The following is a 27,697-nucleotide window of genomic DNA, read 5'->3' on the forward strand; positions in this document are numbered from 1 at the left end:
AAGGGCAAACACGGGCCACAGAGCTCCAATGAGCTTACAGCAAGCATGACACACCCCCTTTTGAAGTCATTCAGCTCTTATACTTGCACTGTTGTATTGCTGCACCTACATGGTTAGGTACAAGCTGACACTTTGAAGAAATATGTGATTCAGTATAACTCCCCTCATTTGCATACCCCAGTGTATAGGTCATTCGTTTGTTACTGCACTAAAGTGAACCCTTTCTCCTTGACAACCAGTGCTCCCTGGTATTGTTTACACTCTGCCTGCCATTGAGCATAATGGTTAAATGCAGAATTAACTTAAAATTGAGTTTTCACATTTTTTTTTATTTTCGGCACGATCCTGTTTGCGTGCCACTGCCCTATGCATAGTTTAATTTTCATAATAATTCATCATTTTTTTAATGCCAATGACTTTATATTTGGCCATTGGCATGTCATGTACATGCATTTTCACAAGCTGTCATGCCTCCATTTTGTAAGTTGCAGATATGTACTCAGTTATTTTCCGAATACATTTCTGCACTGACACTGCTCTAGCATGGAGACCTGGCAGCTTGGTGAATCGCTAAATCACCTTATTTGCATGGTTTTCACCAGCAAATGAGGTGATTTGCATATTTGTAGATTTTCCATGCTAGAAACATGTAGGACTGCTCGTGCACATGAAAACGGCACTATCCTGAAACGCTCGGTGGACATTTTCCATGCAGGAGCTCCTACACTGTTCCTGCTTGGAAAATACAGCTTCCTGAATCCCGGGGACAATCTAAACAAGTAAGAACTTAGGGCACAGCCCTGTGGGACACTGTGACTGCAAAAAGAATTTTGCTTGTCCCGCTGCACTTGCCTTGTCCTGTCTGTAAGCCATACAGCTGTCTATCTTTTCAAGAGTAAATCAATACCTAGTTGTTCTAACTTATTGATCAGTGTTTGGTGTATGACCCTGCCAAATGCTGAAGTAAAATCTACACAAATTACATCACAGCAAAACTCAATTTTTTATTCATAGATGTTATTATATTGTTATGGAACACCATGTTACAAGTGGTAAGATATCTATGTTCAATATATGCATGCTGATATATGGTTTCAAGTCACAACCTTTTTAATTCTGACAATATCTTATCCAATATTACCTTCTCCATTATTTTTTCACAACATGAAAGTAGATTTAAGGGTTTGTCCTACTCCACTTTCCCTTAAAGACAGGTTTAATAAACATGTCTCCAAACTTGAAGAATCTCTCTATAGTTATATCACTTAGTGTATAATTGATATAATGGTACCATAAGTTCTTGCTGAAGTGTTCTCAAGTCATTATTACTGATTCTGTCTCCTCCCAGTGCTTTTTTATGTACTTTGCATACTTCTTTTTAATATAATCGAAGTTGATTCCAGTATCTGAGGTTACCTGGATATAACTAGAATAACTTATCACCCCCTTTGTGGAGCTAAACTGTTTTACATAAGATTTTGTAAATAAATCTATAGTCTGTTATGACTGAGAATAAATTTTAGAATCTGCACACAGTTTATTAATTTGTATGTCTTTACTTCTTCCACATCAAATTGTCACTACCGTACCTGCTATTGCACTATATTGAAAACACTTAAATGGCTAGGACTACCCAGCTACCTAAAATATATTCAGCTAATCACCACACATAAAATCATTCATTACCTAGCTACCTGCCCAGCTTTAAATTATCTGTGAAGGCTATAAGTTCCCCACAAACAGTCAGAGAGTTCTTGTGGATGAAATAATCTGTACCATCATGAAGAACAGATCCATACTTCCTTACATTCAGATATTCCAAGGCTTGTATTACATCCTCTACTTTTACTCCTGGAAAGTATAACGCTATTTGATGTTCATTATCTTCTCTGTAAATGTATTAGTTCCTCTAATAATTGAATCTCCAATTACAAGAATATATTTTCTGACCAGATATGAAGAATCTTCAACTTCTAATTCAGTAATATCTGCTCTACCAATTGTTACAGAGGAAGGATCTTCATCACCATTAGTCTTATTAATCCCACTGTTTTCATTGTACATTACATTTCCAAGCATACAATTCTCATCCAGCTTGCTTTGTACATCCATACCTAGAGCCATCTTGTCAATGTCTTTCTAATTTTTTCTTACAGTAATGTTCTTGAATCTTTCTGTGTTCAGTTTTGATTTCTTCCTTTTCACCTGCACCTTGCCTATTTTTTCTACCGTCTCTTTTGGAAAAATGTTGCCTTTTTCTGTAGACTGAAGGTTTTCTGATAGAAAATTATCATTCCCTGTAATCTGTGTGTTACATAACAAAGCAGTGTCATTTTGCAGTATGTATTGCCTTCTTCACAGACATTTAACAGTTTCTTGTTTTTTCCTTGTTATTTGTTGTGAAAATCTTCCTTTCTTTATTTCCTTCTAAACACTCTGAATCCTCAGATTACTGAATACTTGTATCCAGAATTCCAAAGTTGGTTATAAAGGCTTTATTAATGCATTTGTGAGTATATTGTCTGGTATATCTATCACTTGAAGAGAGGATAGGAATACTCTAAGCCACTGGTAAATTATTGAATTCCATGCCTCTTGAATATTTTTATTTGCTCACTTTTGCTCTAACTGCCCACAAATAGTTTGACTTTTGTCTTTGCTATTTTTACCAGGCACAAGCAATTTTTAATTATCACTATTTTACATATCTGCTAATCTTCTGTTTAAAATCACACAACAGCATTCATTATTAGATTGAATAGTAGATCATTGTGTGCCAAAGCCAGTGTTTTTTACTGCATTTACAACACAGTAGGAATGTTGTGAATTACTTTCTCAAGGATGGCTTATTTTGGTCTTCTGCTAAGGCACAAACTCAGCACAAGTTCATTTTCATTTATAGGCTTTCAAACCATGTTTGTTCTGAAATTCAGATTCACACTGTGCTAAGGCTACTGTATCATTGGAATATTATCAATAATTTGTCTGAGTTTTGGTTAGAGTCCACTTGTATATAAACAAATTTCCTAATATTCTAAGGCCTGTATTGAGACTAACATTTGGTGTAATTTCTGTTGGTAAAATTCTCATATAGAGGTTTTATCCTTGGACCTTTGCAAAAATTAGTCTCTGTCCACCCAGATGGTCAAAAAGCAGAATAAGTAAATAAGTAAATAAATAATACAGTATGGCTAGGCATTATTGACTACAGATATTTGACACAAAGTAAACCTCCAGCTGCATGTGGGCCACTGTATGTGATTTATGCTAGTTATCCCTCAAACGTCCCATTTTGTTTACCAACCTTTGACTCAAAGGAACACTATCATTGGTATTTTGCTCTAGTACTGTATAACATCTGAATGTAAATCTAACCTTGCAAAGTTTGTGTTTAAGTATTGATACCTACCATTAAGGTCAATGGTGTATGATAGGCAAAGACTGTTAAGGAGGGGAATAAATCACTAGATCATAGGATTATAGAATCCTAGGATTTATAAGTCAACTGATTATTGTGACTATTTATGCATTGACAGTACTCACCTTAGACTGTACCCCCTATTTTGATGAGGGCTAGGCTAATCAAGTTGACGGTAAATTTGTGAGTACTTATCCATTCATCCACATAACACTGCTTAATTTGCATGGGGACTATATTGCAGAGATGTAGGAGGCACTCTGTGATGAACTTATATCTCCATCTTGTTTTTTGTTAAAGAAGATTTAGATCCACAATTCTAATCTTTGTGAGGCTATCTAATGTGAGGACATAAGAGATCCAGGACCACTATGTCCTTAGTAGCATGGAAGTTAAGGCATAGATCACACCTCTAGAGTTTCCAAGCTATGGAATATAAGGATGGTGATCCCAGTTTTCCTGGTAGATTAGGGTTTTTAGGCCAGTGATCTCCTTAGTTAGGGACCTCAGGGGTCTTTCTAGTCATTTGATATTCCTAGTGAGGTACATCCCAAAGGGGGTATTGTACTCAATAACTGGTGTAATCAATAGTGAATATAAGAGAACAATGATCTATCTAGATATGGTTCGTATTCCCCTGGCAATTAGTTGCACTAAGTAGAAGGACTTCTGACTACTGTCATCAAATGATAATCAGTGGAGGTCCCTAATAATACTTTCATTTTAAAGTAGGGTATTCACTATGCTGCATAGTGGGAGTAGGCATCTGTCTACCAAATATGACAGCACTGTATTTTTCACATTTAATTTGAGTCCTCTGTAGATTTCATTAGCCAGAGGTCTTAGTTTATTTTCTGGAGGTCAGAAAAGTAAATGCTGAAAAATTAAGATCCAAAACTGAGCCTTGTGGGACACCATTAGTCATCTTCACACTCTCTGATAAGGCACTTGCCACCTGCATTATATTGGTGCTATATTTTAGAAAATTTGCAAGCCAGATTGATCCCACATAGGGATCTATTTTTAATGCAATATATTTACTAACTATGCTAGAATGTGGGTTGGTATCAAATCCCTTGGCCAGTTCAAGTTATGCAGTGTGGACAGCATGACTGCTGTCAACATCTGTGATGCCATATTTTATTTTTTATTTTATTTAACATTTGTTGACCGGGAAAGTCCGACTAGGTTCCACAGAGCCTGTTTTCAGCGGAGGCCCGGGGAGAAATGCTCCAGATGCATGTGTTTGGAATGTGGGAGGAAACGGGAGTACCCGGAGGAAACCCACGTGAACACAGGGAGAACATGCAAACTCCACACAGAAGGCACCCCAGCCGAGAATCGAACCGGAGAACCTCTTGCTGTGAGGTGACAATGTTAACCGCTGCACCACTGCGCCGCCCACATATCTAAGAAGTTAACTAGATTCATTAGACAGGATTTATTTGTTCAACATTTGATTACCTTGAATGTCCGACTTGGAACAAGCCAATTTTCTGCAGATGCCCAGGGAGAAACTCTCCAGACACATGTCTTTGTAATGTGGGATGAAACCAGAGCACCTGTAGGAAACTCACACGAATGCAGGGAGGGCATCCAGATTCCGCACAGAAGGCACCCCACCCAAGAATCGAACCAGAGAACCTCTTGCTGTGAAGTGACAATGTTAACTGCTGCACCACTGTGCCATGCTACCTAAGGATCTAGCCTTATAAACTATAAATACAATTTCTGGGCCAGGAACCACTCTTCTTGTGGTAGATAAGCTACCTAGTACTTACCACTCCCACTGACAAGCTAGAAGGCTTCCCTCCAACACAGAAAGGCTTGGGGGCTCAGAAGCTTACACACAGTCCTGGATACAACAAATCTGCACCTGGACTAAACTAGTTACAGGAAAGCCGAGAAACTAGCGCAAATGCAGTCTTTTAAACCAGAGATGGAAAACTACCCAAATGGTCAATAAACGACAATTTCTGGGCCAGAAACCACTCCTGTTGTGATAGATAGGCTACCTAGTGCTTACCACTCCCACTGATAAGCTAGAAGGCTTCCCTCCAACACAGAGAGGCTTGGGAGGCTCAGTAGCTTATCAACAGTCCTGGATTCAGCATATCTGTATCTGAACTAGACTAGTTACAAGAAAGGCAGGAAACAAGCTTAGATTTTTTTTTTTTTTACAGAAAAGCAGCTAAAACAGCAGTAAATAAAATTCAAATGCAGCGCAGGCTAGCACACTTGAGTGTGTAGCAATATTACAGCAAATGCACTTTAAATAAATGCAATTAAATTAACAAATGACTAAAAACAACTGCAGAAGGCAGTAAATTAGAAGGCTACTAACAAGCAGTTATAAGCGCAGAGTAAGAGCAACTGAACAGATAGCACGCAGAACAGCAAACTAAGACAGTTACAGTAAGAACAGCTGAATAAAGTGTGTATATATATATATATATATATATGGGTTCCAGCATGTAGCTCGCAAGACATTTCCCTGCGAGCTACATTGCCGAAACCAAATGGCTGCAGCAGCAGTTTGCCGTAGTGCAATATGGCTGAAAAGCATAGACGTTTGACAACAAAATAAATAAATAATTAAATAAATGCATTCCTTGAATGAGAATAAGGAATGTGTTACACATCCAGTATGGCTGTCCTGCTTGAATACAGCCAGACAGCTGTCTGTAAGAATCGCCACCATTTATAATATTTCCGTTCATGGATTACAGCTGCAGCGGCTATGCTTTTCGGCCATAATGCACTACGGCAAAGTGCTGCTGTGCCATTTGGTTTTGGCGATGTAGCTCGCAGGGAAATGTCTTGCGAGCTACACGCCGGAACCCATATATATATATATATATATATATATATATATATATGTGTGTGTGTGTGTGTATATATATTTTTTTTTTTAGGGAGGGAACAGAGCAGGATTAAGAGGCAGGGGTAGTCTTCCCAAATGCTCTCTTTGTACACAGTGGATACGGCTGAAGAGATGGGACTAGCAGGAGTGCCTGAAATCAGAATATGATCTCACTGCACTCAGCTGAGTGAGCAAATGAGATGGGCCCAGAAAGAGTATCCAAATACAAATTTACAAGAGGGGCGGGCACTTTCAATGCCACCAAGATTAACACCAAAACAAGAACAGGGAGGGAGGGTGTGGAACTAACTGTAGAGATACAGAGCCCACAATATTCAACTGAATTAATATTCAGTGAAAAAAATAATTAAATACAGTACTATATGAAAAAGTGCAGATACAAGTGTACTTAAATTCGCTTATATGTCCAGCTGATTGCAGGCAGATCTTAGCAGAATTGCTGTGGGTCTAGTCTGATGCTATTTTTGATCTGAGAGTTTAGCAGGTCCTTTATTATATGCTTTATGGCTTTGCAAATAAGACTCCCCAAATTATAAGCCTATAATTCCAGGGGGTCAGTGGTAGGGCAATTGTTATGGAGTAGCATTTTTCCTGCTGTGCATCAGACCTTGGGGATAAAGTGTTTGGCTAAGCTCAGGTTACAAAGTTTATGGAGAAGCTATGATAAAGTTTGTTTAATACTGTTTATTAAACAGCCAGGTATCTTATGATCCATGGAGGAAGTATTTTTGGTCTAAGAAAGTATCTTCAGTACACGTTGCATGGTGATGATAAAGAGGGGTCTGAGACATTTGAGGATATGCATAATATGAACAGCTGTTTTGAGGTAAAATTCACACTAAATTTGTTTTCTAGAATGTTGGCCTTGCTGTTAGGTCAGAATAAGTGTTGCTATTTTGGATAAGTTCAGATCAATGATGGGTGTTATTTCTTTGTTTCCTAACATAGCAAAAGAAGGATTTGTAATTGTTTTTGGCTTCCAATGCTAACTTAAGTTCACTGGCTCTTTTAGTAGACATAATTGTATTTTTCATAGGTTCATAGTTTAGTACTAAGCTAACTGCCCTTGCGAGCCATTTTAAGCTTAGCCAATTATTTCTTGTGAGACTCAAAACCTGCACCTTGTGTTTGTAAGGCAAACACCTTAGCCATTAAGCCACTCTCCCAACCCAATTTTGATTTTTATAATACTTGTGACATTATTGTTATAAGGGTTCTTCAATCTGTGTTGTACATTATGGCTTTTTTTCTTTTATTGTAGAGTTTATTTATGTTGGTAGACCACCAGGGTAGTTTGTTTTTGACTTACTGATTATATTTAAATCTGGTTGAACCTGACAGTTTATACATATATCTAAGTAAGCAAAGAACTCCTTAGAGAAATTACCTACTGTGTTAACATTAAGGGTGATGCTTCTGTAAGCAAATTGTAGAACTTGGTTAATAGAATTTGATGAAGTTATTACATGTTAAATCATTGAATTCTGAAATATTGGTTTTTTGCATTTTAGATTTTAAAAGTGAAAGTCACTGGTTTATGATACAACTTCACCAGAGGTAGAAATGCCAGGGGCAGAAGTGCATGAAGAAGGTTCATAAGAATCAAGTCTAGAATATTTTGACCCCTATGGGGTTTGTTAACTGGTTCAGGGTATTTTTGTTTATTAAATCTTAGAACGTTTGGGCATATCCTTCACTGGAGGTTTAGGTATTCCAGTTTTTGAGGGGATAGTTAAAGTCTTCAAAATAATGGGATTCTTGTTAATGGAGAGTTCATTGAGTAGGTTTAGGAATGTTACATGATTTTCTGGAGCATGGAAGGTGTTCTCTAATAAGCTACGAGTTGATAGCTCATCCTACGTAATGTGATTTAGAGTTCAATTTGTAGGTCTATGGAAAGCTTTATGGAGGGAGTCTCAGGAGATTTGTTTTTGAGAGAAAGGTAGACAGGTATCAGAGGGGAGTAGATCTTTTACTTTAGCACAGAAACATTGGGGGAAGTGGCAGAAGTGATATATGAATAATGGAAATGTGCTAAAAATATAAACACTTTTGTGAACTGGGATGAGTATGTACATGATAGCTGAACAAGGACTGTTTTGAGTATACAATATAATATCATATGTATAAGTGATTGTTTTTCTTTTTAATAAAGCTGGAGCAATTTTAAGCTTGGCTTGGTGTTGATCTGTGTGATTTTGAGCAAAATGGATTTAGTTAAAATAATAAGACTGGAAAATGTTGGATTTAATGAAAATAATAAGACTGGAAAATGTTTTTTGATGGCTGCTAATAATAACATTTCCTTATTAATATGGCTACAGTTGCTCTAGATGGATCAGTGCATTCACAGACATTGCATGTAGTCACATGTAGAACTTGTGAATACACTCTGCAGTGCCTGCAGTCTGCACATTGCCATGACACACACACACACAGGTAAATCATGCCAGTGATGTGTCCTGTATAGTTCATCTGTCTCATACATGTATGGAATACAGAGCTTGCACAAAATTTGCACATTACAAATGACATAATCATAAATTACCACATCACTGCATGTATCTACTATGTCTGCATTACATTTGCCACCATGAAAATAAATCATACATCCACCTCACTTGGAAACATGTGGCATCTATACGCAAGTAAAACCAGAACTCAAAAATCACACTGGCCACAAAATCCAACAGCCGGACCAGGAAAGGAACCACAAAATGGAATTAGCGTAACCAAAACTTTAATCAACGCTTTTGTCTGAAAACAGACTTAAACAGACTTCATGAGTATAACATTACTAACAAACAAAGTTTAAATACTGAAATAAACCAATCAAGAAACATCTTCCATTAATTAATTGACACTTAATAAAACATTTGAATCAAAAAATGAAAAAAAAAAGAAAAATATGTAATAAAAATGTATGCATGCATAAATATTTATATATCATAATATCAAAATATAAAACAGTCCAAAACATATTTTTATTTTCTAATAAATGATCTTCTAACTATTAAAAAACATTTATATTGATCATGTTGTTAAGTCCTGGAAATTAGTCAGCTCCCAGTTTAATTTGCCATAAGATCTCCCCTTGTTCTATATAATTCTTAAAATTGCCTCCTCTACTGTCTGCCAAATAATGTTATAAAATGGTGAACTGAAATTATTTATATTTTTCACAGCTCACAGTATGCTTGTAAAGTGTTTTTTATCATCCGTCCTTTTAATACTATATAAATATTTTTTAATCCTATCTCTTAGTGTGCTGGTGGTCATGCCTACATAAAAGGCACAACACCCAGAACACGCACTCACATAGACTACTCCCTTTGTCTTGCAATTAAACCTATCAGGTACTTCTAAGGTATGAACTACAGATTCTAAGTCTATAACAGGTCCTTTTAAAATATAATGACATATATTACAGTCACCACATCTGAACATCCCTTTACTCTTATTGCTATTAATATTATCCAAAATCTTAATACTATCATTAAATCGTAAAGTTTTCTTATTCACCCTGTTAGTATATACAAACTCAGGTGTATTTCCTATAGCCTTAATTCCTTATTACCTTCCAAAAATTTCCAATGTGCTGTATGAAGGAATGAATATTGTAACTATCTACTGTCATGTCTAAGTTACAGACTAAGCTTTTATCCTTACTCCGCTTAACTTTTTGGTTAGAGATAATGGACGACCTTAGAATAGGAGGATACATCTTATCAATACTTCTTCCAAACTCAATACAATTTCTCTTTTATAGCCTCTGCCCACAAATAAATCAATAATAAGTGATATTTCCTGTCTCAGTTTGATATAATTAGTGGTCATTTTACAAGCCCTAATATATTGACCTCTTGGAATGTTCTTTTTTCATGAAAGAAGGAGGGTTACTTGTATAATGCAGGTAACTATTAGTTAAAGTATCTTTCAATCACCCTTAACTGTTTGTAATTAAACTTCCATAACATTAAATTTGAAAAATCAAGCAGTAAAGACTGGGATTCCATCTATCCATTTCAGTTCAAAGATTTACAGGTAGTTCAAGTGTTGAAGTTGCCCTTTGGACCACTAACTTCATGTCCTGCCTGTCCTTATGGTCTCAGTCTTCAAACGTTCCATCCTGGCAGTTCCCAGGGTGACTTGCACAGAAGGGGTTTCATTCTGAGAGAACACCTATTCATGAGTGAGGCCCCCGTTCTCTATGCTTCAGACTAACTGTGTGGGAGGCTTTCCAAGCAAGTGAACCATGATAAGGATGGCAGGGTCTATATTATATTATATTATCAAAAAGACAGGTCTGTGAACACCACTTACATCGAAAATGCCGTTCAGCAATTTTGCTCTTGTGGGGGGGGGGGGTTGTGCCCCCCCACACCTCCGCTAATTATATATACCAACTTCAAGATTACACTACAGTGAGGAAAGGGCAAATTTTCCAATCTTAATTGCACTGCGATCTCACTATGAACAGTTTGCCAAATGGCATTTTCGATGAGGTGCCATTTGCAGACCTGTCTTTTCGATAATTTAATATAGACCCAGGATGGCATATGATGTCAAACTGCTGTTTGCAGTTGTTTTTCCCCTCCCTAAAGATCTCTCTTCCACATGCATGCTGATGTCATCATGTGTGGCTGGGAAGGCTGTACAAAGTAACCCTGCGAGTGTTCCCACCCAAGCCCATTGGATAGTCATACCTATTCAGCCTTCCCAGGCCTAGAATTGTATTATCTCTCTGACCACTAGCCTCCAATACAGTTCTAGTAGAGAAATGCCCAGTATTCCCCTCCTCCAGAACTGACAAACCCACCCTTTCTGCTTGCATCATCAAGTTCCTAATCTCACTCATCAAACTTATGTCACCTGGATCATAGTCAGGGCTTTATATCTGTATGCTAATGGTAGGACAAATTTCCGTTAATTTTTGGTGGTGGTGATATCTTTGCAGTGATACAAAAGTCACTTTTATTAAGAAGTCTATATAATGTGTACGTATGATTAATGCCAAACTCAGAAATTGTATTTTATGAATATGTAATGCTTTCTCTTCCTTGAGTAGAATGAGTATATGTCACTTGGCAGACTCTCATCACACAGTATCACTAAAAGCTGACATTCCAGGCTTTTCTATACAAGCCAATATCTAAAATATATTTTCATAGTTCTTAAACTTTCACAGAGATATACTTGGAAATGTATTTACATGCTGTTCCTGAGTTTGACCATCTACATTCCAGCCTTAAGGTTTATAACAGCAGCACAGTATTGAGAAGTCTCAGCCATGTTGCCATGGTGAGCACAGGAATTTTTCATGGTGCATTTTTCTATATAAAAATGCACATACTTTTGATACTAATGTCAGATTAGTGCAGACAATGCATATACTTTTGATACTAAGGTCAGATTTGTGCAAGCATGGTTTAGACATCTACTGTATTATCAATGTGAACAAGAACCATATACCCCATGTCTGACAGAAGCTGAGCGTAATGCAGTCTGGGACTCTACACATTCTAGTGGTCTGGTAGGCTTTCCTGTCCTTGGATATGTCTGAATTGGATGTGATGGTATCTCAGGGAGCAGTGCTGCTGGGTAATGAGATAACTTGGCACCTCTTGTAAAGGTCTAAATACAGGGGTTGTCAGATCTAAGCCCATCCCAGAGTCTGTAAACTTTTGGACAATGTTAATGTTTTCATTGATATTCTTCTACCACATGACACAGTCTGGGATCACATGGTCTTATTATACAGCCTTATTATCCAGCCTACTGCACCTCCATGCTCTTCAGTTTGATGATCTAATTAACCAGATCACATATCTATGACTTTTGCTGAGTTCTCACCTCCTTTTACTTCAGTAGCTAGTTTCTTTACAGATCCTGCTAAGACAATCTTCTGTTCTAACTTCTGTTCTGCCTTAGTTCTTCAACAGTCATTTCTGGAGGAGTGATAATTCTGTGATTTCTCTACTTTGGTTTTGCCTTCCAGGTAACATGTCATAGTTAGTTGCAGCAGCATTTCATTTTGCAATACTATTATCCTTTCTTAGCTTCTGTCCAGTTTTTAATGTGTATTATGCTGCAAACTTTCTACTCATTCCACCCTGCTTAGATGCCTTGAAGATTTTACTGCATTGCAGCTTCAGTCATGTTGAAGCTGTAACCAAGCTATAGCCTTCAGGTCTCTGTAGATGGCTTCTATTGACTCTCATCAGCTTCTGTCCCTATAATTTTAGCTCTGCCTGTCTTCATTTTAATTTCTTCTTCTACAATTTTCTGTAGTCAGAAGGTCCACCTGTTGGAAACTGCAGCTGTCCATCCTGATACTGCCTGTTTCTTCCTCCATTTTGTATGCTTTAGCAAATCCCTCTTTAGGTGCCCCTGCTTCTGCTTTGCTGACTTGCATAAGTGTGCTCCAGTTTTTGAGTAATTTTGTTTATGCTTCATTTTTTGTCTTATTTTTCTCACCACATAACATATATGCAAGCAATAATACACTGCAGGGTGAGCATTACATGGAAATAATAAACTGCACAGGGGTGTTGTGAGTCCTGATGTCACAGACAGAGGTTCTCACTCCCTGGAAGATTCATTATTTCCCTGTAATGCCTGCCATAAGTGTATCATAATGATTTAATAATGGATTCTGTATATATTTATTATATATTTTTGATGCAAAATAGTTGCTCCGCCTACTTCTACTTCAGAGTTGCTGTAGCATACTGTTTGTTGTTGGAGGAAATATTTTACTTTTAATGTACAGGTTATGTAAGAATTTAATGTCCAGACACACACACTAAGTCTCTCTCTTACACGTATAAAAAATGTGCCTAGCAATTACACAGTTACAACCACTTTCCTGACTGAGCATACCTCAGATGTTTTGTGATCAAATGAATGAAAAAAAATACAGTGCAAGCTCTTACAATGGAAACCCTCATGCCTCTCAATTGCCCTTGAGTTTGCAGAATGTACCTGATATGCCTATATTTTTGATCTGCACCTAGAATATGTTGATTTTCTGGTAAATAACTGAGGGTTATAGTGAGTCATTAAAGCTAGACATTATAGTTTCATACTTGTTCATATGAATCATAGAAAATAAAAGGCAGTAACACCAGAGGATATGTATACTTTGTCAGTAACCAGCCTCAGGGTCTACCAAACTTTTTAAAAGGGCAAGACATGTAAACCGTGGTGTGTATTTCAAAGTGAAATCCAGCACAAAGGAAAGATGAAAATCTGGAAAAATTATTGTGGCAAGCTCCATAAATAAAATATCCACAGCAAACCGGTTTCAGCTGAAAGTTCAAGCCTTCTTCAGTGCAAAAAATATATTAGTTAGAGCAAGCCCTAATTCCTGCTTATATATATATATGTGCATAAATTAGCCAAAATGGCTTAGTACCTTAATTGGAGTGATTAAACAATAGTTAAACAATCCAAAGCTGAAATTAGCTTAATTCATTCAGGCATGGTTTAAATAAAGCACCTTTTATTTAAACCAGGCCTGAATGAGTTAAGCTAATTTCAGCTTTGGATTGTTTAACTATTGTTTAATCACTCCAATTAAGGTATTACGCCCTTTTGGCTAATTTATGCACATATATATAAGCAGGAATTAGGGCTTGCTCTAACTAATATATTTTTTGCACTGAAGAAGGCTTGAACTTTCAGCTGAAACTGGTTTGCTGTGGATATTTTATTTATGGAGCTTGCCACGATACATTTTCCATATTTTCATCTTTCCATTGTGTTGGATTTCATTTTGGACTTTTGGTGACTTTTGGTTTAATCCGTGCACTCAGTCTACCTTGCATATTTTGGTTTAGTCTGTGTGTATTTCAGAGTGCCCATCCAGTTGTGTGAGCTATGTTTGAAGACCAACAGGGAAATGCACTGTTTGACATGCAAAAAGAGTCTATTCTAGAGCAAGGGGGGTGTCAGGTGATGAACTTATCTCTCCGTTTAGTTTTATTTATTCTCTGATCTAAACTGAGATATTTTGTGCTAGTGTTGGCTGCAGAATATGACACATTGTGAAAAAGGAGGTCTTGGATGATGTGATCCCTGAGTGCATGGAAAAAAGACACAGGCCTCCCCTAAAGGGTCTATATGATACTTAGTACAGAGAGAACAATTCCAGCCTTTCCAGATAGCTACGATTTTTGAGGTCTAACATTATTTTTTGTTGGGAACTTCCGTGGTCTTTCAAGTTTTCTGATATCTGCAGTCATTACATGATGATCAAAGGAGGGGGAGCCGTCTATCCAAGTGCCCACATCTCTAATGACACTTCATTGAAGATTTGGGTGTCATTGGTGCAGTAGGTGCTAGCATTTTAATACTACATTTCTTATCATTATTTTTTACCATTTTTTCCGTGTACACATGATATTTCCATTTGAAGGGAATTTGTATCATTTGTTGATTTGACAGCTGCACCTAACTTGCAGTCATTGGCAAGTTTAGTCTGCTAGAGACCCTTGTTGTCTGTATAGTGATCAGAGAAATAAATGCCATAAAGGAGGGGCCCAATGCAAACCCCTGAGGAACACAACTGGCCCACTTTTCTTTCGGTAAGGAAGCATCACTGAATGTGAAAATATGCATATTATTTTTCAGCCACTTTGCAGTCCACCTTATTTTATCTGGGTCTTTGCTTTAGGCTCTTGGCTTGTTTATAATTCCATCATGTGATTTAGTATTAAATGCTTTTGCTAAATCTAGGTAGGCAGCATAAACTGTGTGACCTTCGCTCACAGCCTTGTGACCTTTTCAAAGTTCAGAAAACTGAGGAGACATGACCTGCAGTTAAGAAATCCATACTGTTTCAGGTTGAATTGATGATGCATTCCATGGCTGATGAAGTCTGTGTTCCTAAGACGAAAATGCGGTGAAACAGTTAAGCGTTAATGTGATATGTAGGTATTTAAGAAACAGTGGTGATTTGGCAACTTGCCATTTTGAGTGCTCTGAGTAGTGGTGCCGGTTTTGGTTTTCTGCAGAAAAATAAAGTGTAGGCACACAATGTGTTTTAGAACTTTGAAAGATCTAAAACATTTAGCTCAGCCACAGAAACAGCAGACAGTTGCTGAATGTCCCTTTGACACTTTAACAGTTGTTAGCCACTTCACTTTGCCCCACATTTGTGTGTGACAGCAAAATAGCCGACAGTTTTTAAAGCTGCTTCACCTTCTTAATTTCGTTCTGTGGTGACCAGCACTGGCTACTCATGTTCTAGTTTAAGGCTTCAGCTTACCACTGCTGATAGGTTCTTAACAACATCTTGTTAATCATCTTTCTTAGATCAGAATAATGTTTAATAAGCTTGTCTTTTTCCATGATTCAAAGTGCAATCACAGCGCAGTGTGTACTACAATGGTTTTATGTGTGTTTGATGCATTATTGAGTTCTTTTATGAATTTTTACTGAGCTACCTCTTCAGAGACACTGTTCTTTTCATCTGCCACAATTTCAGATTTTGGGTTCTTGTTCTCATGCAGTTCTATTTGAATGAGAGTATTTGGACATTATGAAAAAAGGTTTATTTCTGGAGTGCTTAAAACTTTAAAATGAATTCATTGTTATGACTATCTTAAATACTTACAGCCAAACTGTTCTTATATTTCCTGTCTAACACATGCCCACGATACTTAAAGTAAAAGAAACAAATGTGAATTTTATTTTACACATGCTGTATTTTTTTTGATAACAAAGCAATGCAGGTAAAAATCTGAGTCTGCCACTATAATGTGCAACAGCAAACTGGCTATAATTTCAGACTCTGTGAAATGTTTTGCATACAAATGAGTTCACTGTTAATGCTTTTCCTAGTGGATACAGCAGATTGAAGGAACCGAAGCAGCTTTGCACCAGAAGATGGTGGACCTGGAAATAGAAATGGTAGGTACTGTCCGAAACGATACTTTCTTCTGCTTAATGAATACTTATGGTGCTGCTCCATGTAATCCCAACGCAATGTCAGGAAAACTAATTCTACTGTAATATTTTATTTTCTGCTGCATATTTTATTGATTGTCTGTTATATTGAACAGCACTACTAGAAAACATTCATGTTTTACAAGCTGGGAACCCGTATAATTCACATCCATTTCATGTGCAGCAATATAATCCATTCATAAATGTCAACAAGACATATGCATATGAAGGGATACACTTTAACTACATTATAAAGTCCATATGACAAACTTTACTACAGCAACACATTGGATAGTCTTCTGTATAATTGCTTTCACCCTTCCTCTATAGCTTATCATCTTTTATTTTCTTCCATATCTCCTCCTCAACTTTGTCTTTTTATGAGTTAAGACTGCATTTTTCAGTTCATTTTACAGGCTTTGTTTAGTTTTCATCATGTTATAGTGATTTGGTCTAATTGTTTCCCACGAACATAATGTTTCCTTGTTAGTAATACTTTTTATTTTCAGAGATCTCTTATTATTGTCCTTAACTTTTGATAATTGCGTGCATGCAGAGACTGTGACTTTTCCCAGAAATATTAAACTCACGAAATATAAAAAACTGGCACCAAGGAAGGACGACCAGCACTTGAGAAGTGCAATATAGTAAATTTAGGGTCTATATTAGAACATTGAACATTCAAAATTTCGAGTGTTCTAATATCGACCCATTTTCAGCGAACACTGAAAATATCGAAGAAACAGAAAACCAAATTTTTTCCTAGGGAAAGAATTTGGTTGTCCGTTTCTGTTGCTTCCGTATTTTCACCGCTGTGGTGGAAAGTTACGGGTCGGGTTCAGGTAAGTGTGCGATTGTGTAGACTTGAGGGTTAGGGCGGGTTACGTGAGTTAGGGTTAGGGCGCAGGTCAGGTAAGTGTGCGATTGTGTGGACGTGAGGGTTAGGGCGGGGTAGGTGAGTTAGGGTTAGGGCGCAGGTGAGGAGACTGTGCGATAGTGACGGACCTTAGGGTTAGGGTTTGGGTTAAGGTAAATGGATAGTTAGTGGTGTATGTATAGTTTAGTGTAGGGTTAGGTGTAAGAGTTTAGGTGTATGCGTGTGGATTGCCGTTTGTTTGGTGTGCTTGTGTTGTGTGTATGTGCTTTGGACAGCAAATTTTTTCCCTAGGAAAATAATTGCTGTTCTGTATGTTCGATGTTTTAAATTTTCGATTAATGGAGTTCGATATTACAACACTTGAAATTTTGAAAGTTCAGTGTTCTAATATATACCCTAAATTTATTGGTCCAAATACACATAATCCACAAGGCCAGTCTCATAAACACATTAACGCTCAACAAATAACTGTGTTTTCGTCCCAAAAAAGATTTCATAAGATGAATCCAATTTACCCAGAACCCTCTGAATATATATTAAAAACAATATAAAACCACCAATAGACACACAGAAATAATTAAACGATTAAAACGTCTATTAAAATCAGATCCCCTAAGTAGAATAGAAAAGCAGCTACCTACTTCATAGTGTGAACTAACATTACAAAAACACATATAAAGATGTTCATATTATGTAAAAAGTATATGATAAATACATAATACACAAACATTTAAAATATATGTATATCTTTACAAAAATACCTTAAATGATTAATTGTAACACTATCAAGTCCATGTTTTATGTCAAACCTGACATAGAGCTCCATCTAGTGATCATAAGGGAAATTGAAGGTCAAAATATCAAAAATCAAAGCCTAGCAGCCCTAAGCTTCAATACAGGGACAGTGAGAACTGTTTCATTCATCCCAGGAAAACTGTTGGCCTCCAGGATGATTTGCCAATAAAGTTCCCTGTATTCTATTTTCAATTCCCAAGGTCCCCCTCTATAACAAAGAATAAATAGTTGGCCGATGAACATATCATGCTATATTTATATAGTGCATTATTAGAATCCCTATTTTTGATATATAAATGTTCATAAATTCTTTTACAGAATTTCCTTTCTGTTTTGCTTATATAAAATGCATTACAGATTTCACATAATACTATATAAACCAACCCACTGGTATTGCAAGTTGCATGAGACTCACATTTAACATACCTATTTCTCGCGGGTATATACATGCTTTCAGTATTTATTATATATGGGCACTGGGAACACTAGCCACATTTGATAGTACCTGCTCTGGTGGGTCTATATTAGAAGAGCAAAGCAACTTAAGAGCGAATGCTCTTTCGTCGACATGTAAAACCCGAAGTCTGAAAAGAGCGAAGTTACAGATTTTTCCATTATTTTCCTAATGACTCCAACTCCCCATTATAACTTGAAACAAAGGCATGTTCATATGATACGTTTTCCACATGGACATTGTTGCGTTGTACCCTGAAAGTATCACCCATACCTAATAGCAGTACAAACCTATTCTCTCAACCTCAGATGACCTCTTCCTTAATTTCATAAATCAAATGGTCCAGATAACCCCTCTCTCTGAACAATTTTTCCAAAACACAACACTCAGTCAGAAAGTCCTCATCTTCAGAGGTTATTCTACTTGCCCTCACAAAATGTCCTTTGACTATTCCTCTTTTTTTGAAAATAAGGGTGTGTACTTGTGTAATGTAAATATGAATTGGAAAAAGTCTCTTTCCAATAAATAGTACACTTAAACTCCCTTCATATATCTGAATGGTGTTGCCCAAGTAATTCATACCATCATATTTTATATCATAAGTAAATCTTAAAAAGTTGGTGGTGCTAGAAATATAATCAAAAAATTCAATGGACCTCTCCTCCGTAGCAGTCCAAAACAGACATATGTCATCTAGGTAACGTCTGTATAAATTCCATCATCCCACATATTCAGAGTTAAAAATATATTTTTGTTCCAACACTGACAGGACTAAGTTAGCATATGTAGGGGCACAACTAGTGGCCATTGCTAATTCTGTAATTGGCAAAAAAATTTGACCTCAAAGTGTATCAAATTATTCTTCAAAACTACATCCATCAGTGTTGAACAAACCTGAAAATCATTGTTTGAAAAACCTCCATGTTCTACCATAGCTTCTTCTAACCATTCAGTTCCTAACTCATGTGGGATGGAAGTGACTAGATCTACTACATCTATGGTAATGAATAACATCTGGCCAGTATATAAATTGGGTTTAATATACTTCAGTAAGTCCCATGAATCCTTCAGTGTGTCCCTGCAGGTTGTGGACAATGTTTTCAGTTTAACATCAAGAAATTTGGCCAAAAAAGCTGTGATAGACCCCTCCACACTTACAGTAGGTCTAAGAGGGGGATCAACTACATTCTTATGCATTTTGGGTATGCTGACTATAGTAGGAACTCTAGGTCTATCAGTATGTAAAAATCTGAATAAATCCAAATCAATTAGACCTCCCAATAATAAGTCATTAAGAATCAGAAATATCTTTTTATAAGCTATATTAATTTCATTTAATGACACTCTGCCATATTTATCATCTTTAAGGATCCCCATCATCTTAGATTCATACATGATGGAAGCATTGAATACACTTCCCCCTCCCTTATCTGGGGTCATTACCTTCAAAAATCTGTTCATTTTAATATCATTCAAAAGTTCCCTGTCATCTTTGGTCAAATTGGGAGTAACCCTATGATGTACTCTTACATCTCTTAATTCTTTTTCTAGGAAAGTCTCAAAGTTTTGAGTTGTGGGTTCAGTGGGGTGGGGGGGGGGTTGTAAATACTTTTCTTAGACAATACTCCTTTGGTATTGTGTACACTTTCATTTCCCTGGAAAAACAACTCATAATTCTTCTTTCTCATAAATACCTTCAAGTCAACCACCACCTTACTAATATCTGCCTTTCTTCTACGAATAAACTTGAAGCCCTTAGAAAAATGATTAAAATTGTCCTCATTAATTTCCATGGTAGTATAATTAAAAGTATGATAACCCCTAAAACTATGTTTAAAACCGTCCCTAAAAATGCCCATTGGGGTTAAAAAAGCATTTACCTCTGCCACCGATTCCCTCTGTATCCCCCTCTCCAGCTGTTGTAGTTGTAATATACCGTTGTAATATACTGGTTGATTTGTTTTTTATTCTCTCCAACCTCCAGAGAGGGGGGATACTCTAAAGGGTCATGCAAATCATGGTCACGCCCCTCCCCAAAATTATATCCATCATGCTGTAATTCTTCCCTAACAGGGAAGTCATCCTGGCTATTGTATTGTATTCCATACCCCTCCCATACATGCTTCCTATAGGTCGTGGTTTTAGGATATGCATGATGTTCATTATATTCTCGTTTGTCCCAATCTAACTTCTTGATTGATTTATTAAGTTAAGGAAGAGGTCATCCGAGGTAGACAGAATAGGTTTGCAGCCCTATTAGGTATGTGTGATACTTTCAGGGTACAACCCAATAACATCCGTGTGGAAAAAGCATCGTATGAACATGCCTTTGTGACAACTTATAATGGGGATGATGGGGTCATTAGGAATATAATGGAAAAATAATGGGCTAGATTTACCAGCATATCAAACTTTAATATTTTTGGGCAACCTTTTAAATGTATTTTTAGAGAAGTTCTAACATTAAAGTATTATAGAAAAGAGGGCCGAGGCGATTAGTTTGAACAAACAAGCAAGAGCAGATACTTTCAAATGTGGCTCATGTTCCCGGTGCCTATATATATAATAAATGCTGAAAGCATTTATATACCTGTGAGAAACAAGTGTGTTAAATGTGAGGGTCATGAGACTTGTAATACTAGTGGGGTGGTTTATATAGTATTATGGGAAATCTGTAATGTGTTCTATATAGGCAAAACAGAAAGGAAATTCCATAAAAGAATTTATGAACATTTATATGATATCAAAAACAGGGATTCTAATAATGTACTATATAAACATAGCATGACATGTTCATCAACAAGTATTTATTCTTTTTTATAGAGGTCATTCCGGTGAATAAAAGAGGGAAACCTTGGTAACTGAAGATAGTATACAGGGAACTTTATTGGCAAATCATCTTGGAGGCCAACATATTTCCTGGGATGAATGAAACAGTTTTCATTGTCCTTGTATTGAAGCTTAGGGGTGCTAGGCTTTGATTTTTGATATTTTAACCTGTCATTTCCCTTATGATCACTAGATAGAGCTCTAGGTCAGGTTTAACATAAAACATGACCTTGATAGTGTTAGAATTAATTATTTAAAGTATTTTTGTAAAGATATATATATATATTTTTAATTTTTGTGAATTTATTATGTATTTAGCATATACTTTTTACATAATATGAACATCTTTATATGTTGTTGTGTCTTTCGGCTTTTCCTGGTTAGGGGTCGCCACAGCGGAACTCCGGTCCGCTAATGATTGGCAGTAGATTTTTACATGCCGAGTTGCCAGCTCTGACGCACAACCTTCAATGAAGGTACACCCATTCACGCATGTCTCCACACACAAGACGCTCTAGCTGAGAATCGAACAGGACAACGTCTATCTGTGAGGCGACAACGCTACCGCAGCACCACCACCGCAGAATGAACATCTTTATATGTGTTTTTATAATGTAAGTTCACACCATGAAGTAGGTAGTTGCTTTTCTATTCTACTTAGGGGATCTGATTTTAATAGGTTCATAGGTGTGTACTAGGCTAATGGCCTTGGAGCCTTTACAAGCCTAGCCCATAGGATTACCTGGCATTGTGCCACCTGACCTTAGTTCCCAGTGCTTCTGTCGAGTAGAGACACTGGAGTGGTCCCCGGGGTGAATTTTCTATTTCCCATCCACTCATCAAGATTTCTCTTGAAGAGGGCCAGTGAGGTGCTCTGCTTGACATGTATGGGAAGTCTATTCCATAGCATGGACAGTCTCTTGGTTATGAACCTGTCCCTCCAGCATGTTCTGTTGAGTGTGGTATAGATGTTTTAATGTTTACTTATTTCTATGTGTCTGTTGGTGGTTTTATATTGTATTTAATATATATTCTGAGGGTTCTGGGTAAGTTTGATTCATCTGATGAAGTCTTTTTTGGGAAGAAAACACAGTTATTTGTTGAGCGTTAATGTGTTTATAAGACTGGCCTTGTGGATCACGTGTATTTGGATCAATAAATTTACTATATTGTACTTGTCGAGTGCTGGCCGTCCTTCCTTGGTGCCCGTTTTTTTATTTTTAGTTTGTTTTCATATATTTTGGGCACTCTTCCTGCCTTTGTTTGTGGTTAAATATTCAACTCAGATATCTTAGAGGAAAGTTCACACAAGGGACAAAAGAAATGGGTGGAAACATATCTGATGGGTTGCTAGTTGGTTGAAGGCTTTGTTCCATAAACTTATCTTGCTCCCTCTCTAGGAATATGTTCTGTGTTAAAAGTTTAATCTCTAATTAAGATTGCCAAAGTCACTATCTATGTCTCTTTCTTCCCGATGCATAGCACATTAAGCCTAATAACAGTGGTCCACATGTTAGTTATATGCTCTCTACTTTTGGAGATATGGAGCCTAAAAGACATGCAAAGGGTGACTTCCTGCTTTGTCTTAACTGATCTTAGATGTGTCTGATGATTTGTCCTTATTCCTTAATGATTTTCAGTGCTATTTCAACAAATAATACTGCCATTAAAGTAAAGAGTGAGTGGGAATGTCTATAAATGCTGAGAAAAGTTGTTATTGTGAAACATTTCTATTGTTTTGTTCTTTTGCCACATCATTATTTGTTTAATGCCATTTCTAGGAGATGTTCTGTAAACAGAAGGGTTACTTAGAAGAAGAACTTGATTACAGGAAGCAGGCCCTTGATCAAGCATACATGGTAAGTGGAGTAAAGTGCTCTAACTCATAGATGAATAAGGTTAAAATGTTCACAGAGTTTGTCATGCTTTTTCTAAAATGACTGTAAAATGACAAACTGTGTTTCCTTTGTTAGTATAATTCACACTATGTTATGCCGGTGAATTTTAGTTGCAACTTGTCAAAATTATTGAAATGCAATGCCAAAGACAAGACAAGTTGCTGTCTGCTTTCGGAAATAGTTATTAAGAAGTATGTTTAATTATGTTTGACATCCTTAGAGACATGAAACATGAAATGTAGTACCTGATAATGTTTAATGTGCAGCATAAATAATAAGATGTAAAATTATTTACAAAGGATAAGCAGGTGTATCAACAGCCGTGTAGCCTTATCACCAGAGAAGAAATCCTGAATGCACAACTGTTTAAATACATGAGTCAGGACTTATGATTGATATCATCAATAGGGGACCACTCCAAATGATCTGTATCCTTTCATTCACCAATCTGGAATAAAAATGGCCTTGATATTTTTATGATGCCATTATCCATAGAATATAAATTCCTTTTTCCTGAGTTTGCACCTTGACTTTAGTAATCCAGTTATCAAAACAATTCAAGGTTCATGAAAGTTGTTAGTCATGTATGCACGCAGTGTCTGAATTTCTGTAGATGTTCCAGAGTACAGACATATTAATAAGACTGCATTTTGGGTATGCAGTTTTACCTAAATGATAAGTAATACTTTACCATAAAAAAGAGCATAATATTTTGCATCACCCAAAAACTTAAAAAAAAAAATCACCAAATTCACTTAATATCAGTACCCTTGTGACACACCAGTCGAAACAACCACCACTGTCAAATACTTTGGTTTGTGGCTAGACGAGTCTTTAACATTCCATACACATATTGAGAAATTAAGTGCAAATGTAAGTCACTTCTTTTCATGGTTAGGAAACTCTCACTTCACCTACCCAACCCAGCCAGGGTAGCAGTATGCAAAAGAGTCTTCCTGGCCCAACTCGAATATAGACTACCCATAATTACCATAGCCTCTAAGAAAAACTCCTCCACACTACAGACTATTGAAAACAAAATCTGTCCCTTAAACACTAACTCACCTGCTCATAAGCACCACTGCCTAATCCTGAAAAAAAAAGCCAAATAGCTCCCTGTGAAGCATAGAGTAGACATGCTACTAGGCTGTCTGAACTACAAACTTCTCCAGCCTACCTCATTCCCACCATTAGTTGCCAAATTGTATGGGAAACTCACACACTACTGTGACACCCCACTCAGCACCAGTAATCAAGGAGCCTGAATCCTCACCACTGACACTGGACAGGAATGTTCACTTGGCATACAGATGGATACACTCAGTATCTCTCTGCATCAAAAGGACAATTTCCTTTAAGAGCACAAAGGGAACACACTCAGCCTGGGGTCTGGGTGTCTCTTTCTCTCCACAGATACCCAAGAAAGCTCCCCACTGGCAATGTGAAACCAGTGGTTCATGTCCCTGCTCCAAGTAGCTCTCACACACACACACACACACACACACACACACACACACACACACACGCACGCCTTGCCTTGCACGCACGCACACACACACACACACACACACACACACACACACACACACACACACACCTGAGAAAGGCTGGCACAGATTACTTGCTCTACCAACTTTGCCCAGACTATAAAGCAGATTCCCTGCCACCAGCCAGTTACTATAAGGCTCTTAAAAGGGTATCCAATTATGCTGAGTAAAGTCAATATTAAAAAGAGAAAGGCAAGGATGTAGTCAAAAATAGATTTATTCATGAACCAAATAAATGTTAGCGCTTTCGGATGCACTTAAAATGTGCAACCTTCATCAGGTCTGTTAAGCTAACATTTATTTGGTTGGTGAATAAATCTATTTTTGACAACATCCTTGCCTTTCTGTTTTTACTACAGTTTGGTTTCTAAAGTCAATATTAATACAAATGGTAATGTTGACCAAACAGCAAAGCTTTCAGGAGTGGCTATAGTTATCACCAAATAAATATGTGCAAATACTCGCAAAACTTAAATATTTTCTAAAAAGTCCCAGACACAGTGATAAGCTTAAATATATTTTATAATAAAAGAACATGAAAATGCTAAATATCTATTTACAGTAAAAACCATAATTTCAGTCACAGGAAATGTTATAACATCGATGGAAAGTTTTCCACAGTTATAAGAAAAACAGTATTTAGATAGTCTCACTATCTATTCCTGATTGACTAAAAGAATTACTGATCTGAAGTAGTTAACTTCATTTTATCTGCATCCTGTGGTATACGGATCCATATCGGATCCGAGCCGACAACTTTTTTTCTAGCATCTGCTCCAAGCTCAGAGCTCCTCCCCTTACCCATAATGCCCTACCATCTCCTATCTTCCCTCAGATCTCGTTTGCCGCGCCAGTAGTGTGCATTTGCTCTGAGCTCAGGGATAGTAAGAAGAATTTTTTTGCTGATATCTAGGTGTGCTTGACTAGGATTTCCCTTCCTCCCCTTCTGTAGTACGTGTTTGGTCGTTGGTGTAAAAAAAAAAAAAAAAAAAAGGTTTTTGTATAGAGTAGTAGTTAGGCCTGCCCTTCCCCTACGTGTGTGTGTGTGTGTGTGTGTGTGTGTGTGTATGTGTGTGGTTTTTGGAAAGGTAATGCTTGTACCTTGGAGTGCAGGGCTATGGCTGACCAACCAAAGCCTGTGTTCAAAAAATGTACAGAGTGTGGCCATACGCTTTCCCCTGCCGATGGTCACACACTGTGTGTGATATGCTTAGGAGTGGCACATTTGTCTACTCAATGTGCTGTTTGTTCAGGTTTCAACCCTATGGCCCTTAGGGATCATAAGGCCAAACTAGTTGCCAAAGGCCTTCTCCCTGTTGCCGTGCTGGAATCTGCCTCGGCCTCGGTCGCTAGTGTACCACCCCAGACAGGGACTCAACCTCCCTCTTTGTCTGGTGATGGGTCTTTAATGGACAGATCTTCAGTCAGCGAGTCTGACAAAGATAAGGAAAAAGAAAAAGAGAAGGAAAAGGAAAGGTGCAAAGAAGAAAGGGAGAAAAAGAAGGACAGGCATCGTAAGAGATCCCCAGACAGGGAGCTCTTTCTCAGCCCCCCATCTAAGACCATGAGGCCTGTTTCTCCTCGGCTCTGGTCTCCTTGTTTCTCACCAGAGCCGTTGGAACATTCGGACCCTAGGCCCTCAACCCCCCCTGCGTAGACCAGCCAGATCCGAGTCGGTGGCCTCTTCGAGGTCGACTCGGAGCCTATCAGACATGGATATGGACAGGATGATGCGGAGATTTATTCAGACCCAAATTCAGATGGGAGTCTTGCCAGGTCCCTCTCGCTCTGGAGGGGTGACCTCCATGCCTCTTTTCCACCCCATCTCTCCTTTCCTGATCCGTGCTTCGGCTTTAGGGCTCTTGGATCTGAGGTTTTTTGGAGCTGGTAGCTCAGCGTCGGCAATTCCTCCAACCTCGACTCTGGCTGTTACCTTGAGTTCCTCGGATCCGACTTGTCGGATCCAAGTGACTCTCGGAGCCACAGACAGGGAGTCAGACCTGGGGGAATGGATTCTTTGGCTCTGACCTTTTCGGATCTGATCCGTTCACTCGGACCTCAAGCTACCCTGTCTTCAGCTCCGGTCCCCACTTCGGATTCGGGGAGGACTTCTCCCTCAACCTTCAAAGTGGTGGAGAGGGTTCTCTCCCAGGGATTGAGACCCCAGCCCATCCCCTCGGATACCACCCAGGCCCCGCTGGATTTGGTGACGACTCCCTTCATCCTGTCTCAGGAACAGCCCGTGCCAGAGGATCCCCAGATCATTTTCCCAGAGGAAACCCATGCGGCTCTTGGATCCCCTTCTGAAAGTCCACTGAAGAGGGTCACCATATGCGCAAGTGCAAAAGGAGTCACTTGGACTCCCCCGAGTCCCTCACTACTGACACTGACTTAGATGAAGGAGAAGGTTCCCCCAGGTCACCTCCTGAAGACGTCTCCTTCGGATAAATTATGGAGATCCTCCGCCAGAGGGGAGGTTGGTCAGCCCCAAAACCTTCTGGGGATGAATCAGTGTTCCTGGAGGCCTTTGGCATGGGCCCATCTACTTCCTGGGTGTCCCCACCAGCAGACCCTTGGTGGACCTCATCACCACGAGGGCATGGAAGGAGCCCGATACCGTAGAGCCCATCCTCAAATGCCCTGACAAGGTTTTATCTCCCCCTTCTGATAGACAACCCTGGTCGAAAGGAGCCCCAGTTGATGCTGTGTTGGTCGCAGCGGCCACAAAGAAGGAACTAGCACAGGAAAGTTCCTTAGTCTACCCTCCAGGCAAGGAGTCCACGTCGGTGGATAGGTTTTGTAAGTGCATATACTCCTCAGTGACTTTTTCTATCCGTGCTCTGAATTATTTGGCACATGTGATTCTGCTTCAGTGAGACCTTGCTTCGGAATTCGCTGAGTCATCCCCAGAGTCTTTATCGCTGCAGGACAGACAGCTGTTCTCGGTGAAAATGTCTACTCTGAAGTCAGTCTCAAACACATCTATGCGGCTACTTTCCCATGCCACGGAAGAAGCAGCTAAGGCGGCTGGGATAGGTATAGCC

At 38.2% G+C, this 27,697-nt stretch overlaps 1 protein-coding gene across 2 annotated transcripts in view; it reads left to right on the plus strand.

Annotated features, from left to right (window-relative positions):
• JAKMIP2 (janus kinase and microtubule interacting protein 2) overlaps nt 1-27,697 on the plus strand; it is a 1,408,623-nt gene that overhangs the window by 1,278,290 nt on the left and 102,636 nt on the right. For both annotated transcript variants that reach the window (XM_044069136.1, XM_044069137.1), the window contains exons 19-20: nt 16,149-16,217; nt 22,990-23,067. In XM_044069136.1, coding sequence (XP_043925071.1) covers nt 16,149-16,217; nt 22,990-23,067 — 147 coding nt within the window. The remainder of the gene's footprint in view (nt 1-16,148; nt 16,218-22,989; nt 23,068-27,697) is intronic.

This window comes from Protopterus annectens, chromosome 4.part0 (assembly GCF_019279795.1).
Source record: "Protopterus annectens isolate FY-2018-M chromosome 4.part0, PAN1.0, whole genome shotgun sequence".
Lineage (NCBI taxonomy): Eukaryota > Metazoa > Chordata > Ceratodontiformes > Protopteridae > Protopterus > Protopterus annectens.